This window comes from Pan troglodytes, chromosome 8 (assembly GCF_028858775.2).
Source record: "Pan troglodytes isolate AG18354 chromosome 8, NHGRI_mPanTro3-v2.0_pri, whole genome shotgun sequence".
Classification (NCBI taxonomy): Eukaryota; Metazoa; Chordata; class Mammalia; order Primates; family Hominidae; genus Pan; species Pan troglodytes.
In genome coordinates, this window is record NC_072406.2 from 145374996 (window position 1) to 145383860 (window position 8865).

The window sequence follows — 8865 nt, forward strand, 5'->3', positions numbered from 1 at the left end:
TCCACCCTCTGTCTGGCCCCTCCCATCCAGCTCTGCCCTCTGCTCAGCCCCGCCCACCCCACTCCACCTCTTCCTGGCCCCACCCACCCCACACCAGCCCCACCTACCCAGCTCTGTCCTTCCTGCCCCTGCCCACCCAGACCCGCCCTGCACCTGGCCCCCTGCCCGGCTCTGCCTCTACCCGCACCTGGGACACTTTCCTGGCTACCCCACCTCCCAAGCTGGTAGGGCCAATAGGGCCCGGTTCCCATCCACACTCTCAGCGACTCTAGAAACGCCCAAGGCCCCCAAGCCGCAGCTGTGCAAAGCCACTCGCTAGGCCGGGTGGGTGCAGGGCCCTTTGCTCTGCAGGAGGCGTCCTGAGTCCTGGCCGTGCTGGCCCCGCTGACACTGACGTGCGTCTCCCCACAGCTGCTGGATGGCCTGGGAGCCCAGCCTGGGCGCCTTCTACGGCCCAGCCGCCATCATCACCCTGGTCACCTGTGTGTACTTCCTGGGCACCTACGTGCAGCTGCGGCGCCACCCAGGGCGCAGGTACGAGCTGCGCACACAGCCCGAGGAGCAGCGGCGGCTGGCGACACCCGAGGGCGGCCGTGGGATCCGGCCAGGCACCCCACCCGCACACGATGCCCCCAGTGCCTCCGTGCTGCAGAACGAGCACTCATTCCAGGCACAGCTGCGTGCCGCCGCCTTCACGCTGTTCCTGTTCACGGCCACGTGGGCCTTCGGGGCGCTGGCGGTGTCGCAGGGCCACTTCCTGGACATGGTCTTCAGCTGCCTGTACGGCGCCTTCTGCGTGACCCTGGGACTCTTCGTGCTCATCCACCACTGCGCCAAGCGTGAGGACGTGTGGCAGTGCTGGTGGGCATGCTGCCCGCCCCGCAAGGACGCCCACCCCGCACTTGACGCCAACGGGGCCGCGCTGGGCCGCGCCGCCTGCCTGCACTCGCCGGGACTGGGCCAGCCACGGGGCTTCACGCACCCACCGGGCCCCTGCAAGATGACCAACCTGCAGGCCGCGCAGGGCCACGCCAGTTGCCTGTCACCGGCCACCCCGTGCTGCGCCAAGATGCACTGCGAGCCACTGACGGCGGACGAGGCGCACGTGCACCTGCAGGAGGAGGGCGCCTTCGGGCATGACCCCCACCTGCACGGGTGCCTTCAGGGCAGAACTAAGCCGCCCTACTTTAGCCGGCACCCAGCAGAGGAGCCCGAGTACGCCTACCACATCCCATCCAGCCTGGATGGCAGCCCCCGCAGCTCGCGCACAGACAGCCCCCCCAGCTCTCTGGATGGCCCGGCGGGGACACACACGCTGGCCTGCTGCACCCAGGGCGACCCCTTCCCCATGGTCACCCAGCCCGAGGGCAGTGATGGGAGCCCTGCCCTCTACAGCTGCCCCACTCAGCCGGGCAGGGAGGCAGCGCTCGGGCCCGGCCACTTGGAGATGCTGCGGAGGACACAGTCCCTGCCCTTTGGTGGCCCCAGCCAGAACGGGCTGCCCAAGGGTAACTTGCTAGAAGGCCTGCCGTTTGGCACCGATGGGACCGGCAACATCCGAACGGGACCCTGGAAAAACGAAACTACTGTGTAGATGGGGGCAGAGGACACGGTGTTCCTGGAGAAGCTTCAGAGCAGAGTGGGGAGCCCATCTGCCACATGAGGTCACTGGGGGCACCGAAGTGACTCCGCCTTTCAGAAGCAGTTCACACCCCTGCCCCCTTCCTTGTGAAAGACCTCAGCGGGGAAACGCTCCGGGCCACGCTCACTCCCCTTATCCCAATTCCGCGTGCTGGTCCCCGCACACAGTCATCCGGTTTCTGTCCTGTGGCCTCCAGTCCTGGGGCACCCCAGAGGCAGAGCAGGGGATTCCATCAAAGGACCCACCAAGACCCCAGCATGGCCCTGCCCGAGATGCCCTGCTGCCCACGGAGTCCTGGCTTCTCCTGGTGTGGCCGGGCAGGGCCGAGATCGCAGGAGGGGGCTGCCCTGACCTTTCCCAGTGTTCAATGTGTGTGTCTTGCGTTCTACTCCGGGGGCGGTATCGGCAGGTCTGTCCCCAGCATTCTCGCTCTGGGCAGAACCTCGGGACCCTCCGCTGTCGTGTGTCTGAGCCGCCCCTGCAGCTTCACAGGGCCCCTGCACACCTCTGCCCACTCAGTGTGCCCTGTCAGCCCTGTCCTTGTCGTAGCCCCAGCCCTGCAGGGTTGAGAGCACCACAGATGCTGGGGGCTGCTCTGGACTTTGGGGATGGCTGTCAGCCTCAGAGGGCCAATGGGGGGCTTTCACGGGCCCAAGCCTTGGGAAAATGCCCAGACATCCTTTAGTGAAGACTCGACTTCCAAAACCAGCCACCGCTGGGACTGGATTCCACTCCAGTATAGGCACTTAGCAACACGAAGGTTTATTCCAAAAAGAAAAGGGGCTGACAGACAGGAGATTCTCATGGACAAAATCCCTTTCCCTTTTTCTCATCTCCATGAACATCTGGGCACCAAGCCCTGACTCAAAGGACAGATGTGGATGACAACAAGCCTTCTGTGAAAGCAAGTGGCCCATCCCTAGGTGGGAGGGAGTCCAGAGGGTCATGGGTGTGAAACTGTGCACAGCTTTCCCTCCCTCCCTCTTCCTCCTTGTCTGTGACACATGTGCACCCACACATACACACACACAAACATGTGCATATCACACACATGCACACACAAACACGTGCATATCATACACATGCACATGCACACACACACAAACACGTGCATATCACACAGGCACACACACACACAAACGTGCATATCACACACACCCAAACACGTGCATATCACACACACATGCACACACACAAACACGTGCATATCACACACATACACACATGTGCACACATACTTAACACACACTTGCACCTGCTATGCACATGTGCACACACACGTAGTAGTGTGTTTTCCAGCCACCCACACACCGGGTTTGCATTGGAGATTGTTTCACCCTGCAAACGTCAACGTCAGCAGACTCGTCGGTGCGCTCTGCTATCCGGTTGGGAGGTCTCACCAGAAGCAGAGCCTCCCTAACGTGCACCTCCGAGAAGAGGGGTGTCGGGGAGTGTTCCCAGCACCTGCTCGGTGGAAGGGCTCTCCGGAGACTGGCACTCAGTATCTGAGTATGAGGAGCCTCACTTCCCGGGTGTCGGTAAACTTGACCGTGACTCAGTAACCCACAGCGTGCTCCTCCCAGCAAACCCCGTGTGTCCTTACAGGTCGACCAGACGGGCCCACGGAGGACCGCCAGGTGGCTCTGCCTCTGCCTCACCTTCTCACCTGCTTCCATAGCTGATGTGAACCCGAATCCCCACGCTGTGCTGTGTACGCACTGTAGGTGCAGAACCGTCCACACAAAAATACAGTCTTGGCTTTGTTTGTTCTTTGTGAGGCTGGTTAATAGCATCCCCGTGTGTTTTTCTCACCCTCGATGGGGGTAGAGGGGCACCTGAGTGTGTGGCCCCTGTCTGTGTCCTGGATCCCGGGGCAGGGCTGCTCTCCCTGGCCCCTCCAGCCCCTCATGAACTTTCCGCCCTCAGTGCCCCTGGCTGAGCAGAGGGGCGTCCCACCATTCAACCAAAGAAAGTCAACATTGAACATTAAACCTCTGTGTGTTTCTATACTGACTTAGCCTCATGAGTCCACTTGGGACTGGTGTTGGGCCATATCCAATTGCACGTAACGTTTCGGAGCATAAACATCCACAGCCCAACCACCCCGAGGGGCTCCTGGCTCAGAGTCAGCTTCCACCAGACCATGAAGCCAGATCCAAACCCTGCGTTCCGCATCTGACTTTCGTGCCACTTCCTTCCTTGTGTGTGCCCGTGTGTCTGCGTGTCGGATGCGATGGAGCGTGCGTGCATGCCGGCCTGTGCGAGTGTGCTTGCCTGTGTGCCTGTGTGTTTGTGAGTGGCTTGTGGGTTGTGTGGGTGTTGACGTGTTAGTGTGTGAGAGTGTGCGCCTGTGTGGTGTGTAGGTCCCTCTGTGGGAGTTGTGTGCACACATGCACGTGTGCTTGAGGGTAAGTGTGCATGTGTGTGCATGCTCTTCAGAGGAACACTGTGAGGCGGCCCCTCCGCCCTGCCTCCGTGCAGGTGTGTAACCCACCACACGGCAACACTGTGATGACTTTAGTCAGCTTAAAGGACTAGGAAGCAGAAGCCACCTGTGCCTCCAGACCCTGACAGTTCTTCTCTGGAGCAGTCCTAGCTGAGGAGGCCTCCAGTCCTAGGAGACACACAGTGGCATCTGCCGCGTCGCCCACGAAGGCCCCAGACGGGGCTCAGATCTGGTCGGCCTGTTCTGTCTCTGAATGAGCCACCCCTGCAGGGGCTTTGGGCAGCTGAGGAGCCCCCACCGGTTCTGCGGGGAAGGGGCTGGGTTGGGGCCCGCACGTTCCACCTGCCTGAGCAGGACTGAGGAGGGATGCAGGCTGGATGGGAGCACTGGGCCCCTGGGAGGGCCTTGGCAGAAGGCAGCTCAGCAGCCACACGCTAGGCTGCAGTGTCGCCCATCAGTGACAGCAGCTGCAGGAAGCCTGTCTAGGGACCCTGGAAGGAGCTCGGGGCCCTGCACTGATGTGGTGAATGCACCCCATGTGCAGAGACTGGCTGCAACGGGCACTTCCACACCTACCCAGTGCCCAGATGGTGCCTGACCGGTCCTGCCACTTGCTCCCTGACCCTTGGTGCTTGCATTTCTCGGGGGACGCTGTCGGGACCAGCATTGGCCTGAACTGGAACAGTGGGTGTGTTCACTGTGTGGGGACCGTGGACCCTGCTCCTCCGTGTCTCACGTGGACCCTGCTCCTCCGTGTCTCACGTGGACCCTGCTCCTCCGTGTCTCACATGGATCCTGCTCCTCTGTGTCCTCTGTGTCTCACCTCATCACGCTTCCCTTCCACTGCACTGCCAGGGTTTGTACCTGAGCCTAGAGGCTTCTGCAGAGCCTTTACTGCACAGGCACCTTCGGGCGGAAATTCTGCCTGTTGTATTCAAGGCCAAGGACTGTTCTGTAGCCTTTGAGGTGGGTGGGGTGGGGGTACCTCGGGCAGATGGAGGCCGGCCCTGTGTCTGCAGGGGCAGCGTGTGCCCAGGGAGGCAGGGGACGGGGTAGGGGGAGGGAAAGGGTGAGCACCCCGTGAGGACAGACAAAGTGCTGTGAGGCCAGGTCAACGGTGGGGTGGAGGCGGGGCCTGGTGGGCATCTGGGGAGGCTACTGGGCACAGGGACAGAGAAGCCAATTTGGAGGGTCCCTGGGGCCAAGTCTGAGCAGGCATCTGAGTGCTGTGGTTGTTCAGGGCAGGCGGAGCAGGAGGGGCATAGGAGGGCCTGGCACATGTGAGAGGCCTGTCCCTCAGGCCACAGCTAGAAGACCAGTGTCTCCCAGTGAGACAGGTCAGGCTGCAAGTGGGCTCAGCAGCAAGACAAGCCCTTCATGCCCGCTGTGCTGGCTCCTCTGGGCCTGGAGGGAGGGCTGCTGGGTGAGCTGGGGCCCACCAGGGCAACTCCCAACACTGGCTGTCCAGGCCTCCTGGGGGCTGCAGGGCCAGTGCCTGAGCACAGACGTGGCTGCCCACAGACGGTCCTGCAAGGACTCAGGACCCCAGACCCCAGGCTGCATCCCCCCGGCCACAGATCTGCAGGTGGCCGACTTCCAGAGGACAAGCAGCGCCGCTCAGGCCCAAGTGGGCGCCGACTTGGACCTCACACCTCTGTCCTATGTCCCAGGAAATGACTGGGGTTGCCAGGGCCTGCCTTTCCTTCCCACTCCCATCCCAGGACGTGGGTACTGGGAAAACCACTGTTAAGAGGACACTCTTAAACTCACTCTAATTACTTCTTTTCTACATAAATATCAACAACTTCCCCTGCAATCGCAACAGACGCCTTGCTCCCTACTCACAACTCCAACCACACCCAACATAGCCCTTCAGGGAGGCCTGCAGGTCAGAAGCAGCAGCAGAGGCACCCAGAGCTCAAGTCCCTCCCTGCCAGCCGCCCCCCAGCCTCTCCCAGACAGGGTCACTGAACAAGCCACAGAGTGGTGCAGGGCTGACATCGGCCAGGGACAAAGCAGGTGAGTACCCATGTCTGCGCCCTGGTTCAGAGATTACTCCAAGTCCAGGTCCTAGAGGGGTGAATACCCCTGGTGTGGGATTGGCTGGTTTAGTACTCATGTCTCTGTCATGGTTCAGAAACTACCCTTGGTCTAGGTCCTACTGGAGTGAGTACCCTGGTGAGGGATAGCCTGGGTTAGTACCCATGTCTCTGCCCTGGTTCGGAGAGTACTCGTGGCCCACGTCTTCGTGGAGTGAGGAACTCTGGCACGTAGTGCCTCCCTGTTAGGGTTAATGCTCGTATTGGATTCATAGTGAGCTGTGTTGCTGGGTAAAATACTCGAGGTGACAGTAGCAGTCTGTGCTGCTGTAGGATGAGGACACATTTTCTGGGCTACTTTCTTGGTGCCACTGGTGTGGGCTGAAATTTCACCCTCCGTGTGCCCAGGTGGCGGCGGTGGTGGTGCGTTTGCATGCGGTGGGCTGGAGCTGCGCCCGTGTGTTCTTCTGTGTGTTTGGGAGGCTGAGTTCTCGTGGTCTGAGCCGTCTCAATTGAGTACTAGGTCCTGTGTCACCTGGGCTGTGTATCTGTGGTCTGTGTCTCGTGGTAAACACTGTTTAAAATGAGTTCCGGGGTCTCTGCCTCCAAGGGAGTGCGGGACGCTGGCGTGGGCTGAGCTGCCGGGGTAAAGACGCCACTGCAGCACCTGTGGCTTCGGTGCCTCGGTGGGGTGGGGCCGATGGCCTGCAGGTGAGCAGTGTTAAAGGAAACATGGTTCAATGATGCTTGTTAAAACATGGCAGACTTCATTCGGGGCCACTGGGTCCCTGGGTGTGAGACAGCCTGGGCTGGTACCATAGGGGAGCTGGTCTCCAGGTCCCTGTTGGGGGGGTCTGGTCTCTGGGTCCCTGTGGGGGGTTCTGGTCTCTGGGTCCCTGTAGGGGCGGTTGGTGTCTGGGTCCCTGTGGGGGGTTGTAGTCTCTGGGTCCCTGTGGGCGGGTCTGGTCTCTGGGTCCCTGTGGGGGGGTCTGGTCTCTGGGTCCCTGTGGGAGTTCTGGTCTCTGGGTCCCTGGGGGGGGTCTGGTCTCTGGGTCCCTGTGGGGGGGTCTGGTCTCTGGGTCCCTGTAGGGGCGGCTGGTCTCTGGGTCCCTGTGGGGACGGCTGGTCTCTGGGTCCCTGTGGGGGGCTCTGGTCTCTGGGTCCCTGTGGGGGTTCTGGTCTCTGGGTCCCTGTGGGCAGGTCTGGTCTCTGGGTCCCTGTGGGGGGGTTCTGGTCTCTGGGTCCCTGTGGGGGCAACTGGTCTCTGGGTCCCTGTGGGGGCGGCTGGTCTCTGGGTCCCTGTAGGGGTTCTGGTCTCTGGATCTCTGTGGTGGGGGGGGGTCTCTGGGTCCCTGTAGGGGTTCTGGTCTCTGGATCTCTGTGGTGGGGGGGGGTCTCTGGGTCCCTGTAGGCGGGTCTGGTCTCTGGGTCCCTGTGGGGGCAACTGGTCTCTGGGTCCCTGTGGGGGGTTCTGATCTCTGGGTCCCTGTGGGGGCGGCTGGTCTCTGGGTCCCTGTGGGGGGTTCTGGTCTCTGGGTCCCTGTGGGGGCGGCTGGTCTCTGGGTCCCTGTAGGGGTTCTGGTCTCTGGGTCCCTGTGGGGGGTTCTAGTCTCTGGGTCCCTGTAGGGGGGTCTGGTCTCTGGGTCCCTGTTGGGGGGTCTGGTCTCTGGGTCCCTGTGGGGGGTTCTAGTCTCTGGGTCCCTGTAGGGGGTCTGGTCTCTGGGTCCCTGTTGGGGGGTCTGGTCTCTGGGTCCCTGTGGGGGTTCTGGTCTCTGGGTCCCTGTAGGCAGGTCTGGTCTCTGGGTCCCTGTGGGGGCAACTGGTCTCTGGGTCCCTGTGGGGGGTTCTGATCTCTGGGTCCCTGTGGGGGCGGCTGGTCTCTGGGTCCCTGTGGGGGCGGCTGGTCTCTGGGTCCCTGTAGGGGTTCTGGTCTCTGGGTCCCTGTGGGGGGTTCTAGTCTCTGGGTCCCTGTAGGGGGGTCTGGTCTCTGGGTCCCTGTTGGGGGGTCTGGTCTCTGGGTCCCTGTGGGGGTTCTGGTCTCTGGGTCCCTGTGGGCGGGTCTGGTCTCTGGGTCCCTGTGGGGGTTCTGGTCTCTGGGTCCCTGTGGGCGGGTCTGGTCTCTGGGTCCCTGTGGGGGTTCTGGTCTCTGGGTCCCTGTGGTGGGGGGAGTCTCTGGGTCCCTGTTGGGGGGTCTGGTCTCTGGGTCCCTGTGGGCGGGTCTGGTCTCTGGGTCCCTGTGGGGGCGGCTTGTCTCTGGGTCCCTGTGGGGGGGTCTGGTCTCTGGGTCCCTGTGGTGGGGGGGGTCTCTGGGTCCCTGTTGGGGGGTCTGGTCTCTGGGTCCCTGTAGGGGTTCTGGTCTCTGGGTCCCTGTGGGCAGGTCTGGTCTCTGGGTCCCTGTGGGGGCGGCTGGTCTCTGGGTCCCTGTGGGGGGTTCTGGTCTCTGGGTCCCTGTGGGGGCGGCTGATCTCTGGGTCCCTGTGGGGGCGGCTGGTCTCTGGGTCCCTGTGGGGGGGTCTGGTCTCTGGGTCCCTGTTGGGGGGTCTGGTCTCTGGGTCCCTGTGGGGGTTCTGGTCTCTGGGTCCCTGTAGGCAGGTCTGGTCTCTGGGTCCCTGTGGGGGCAACTGGTCTCTGGGTCCCTGTGGGGGGTTCTGATCTCTGGGTCCCTGTGGGGGCGGCTGGTCTCTGGGTCCCTGTGGGGGCGGCTGGTCTCTGGGTCCCTGTAGGGGTTCTGGTCTCTG

The 8865-nt window shown here is 62.4% G+C and overlaps 1 protein-coding gene across 2 annotated transcripts in view; it reads left to right on the plus strand.

Annotated features, from left to right (window-relative positions):
- The window catches only part of ADGRA1 (adhesion G protein-coupled receptor A1), a 44638-nt gene extending 41227 nt beyond the window's left edge, over positions 1-3411 (plus strand). For both annotated transcript variants that reach the window (XM_024346704.3, XM_063782370.1), the window contains one exon: positions 412-3411. In XM_024346704.3, coding sequence (XP_024202472.2) covers positions 412-1594 — 1183 coding nt within the window. In that variant the 3' untranslated portion in view covers positions 1595-3411. The remainder of the gene's footprint in view (positions 1-411) is intronic.
- Positions 3412-8865: the final 5454 nt, after the last annotated feature.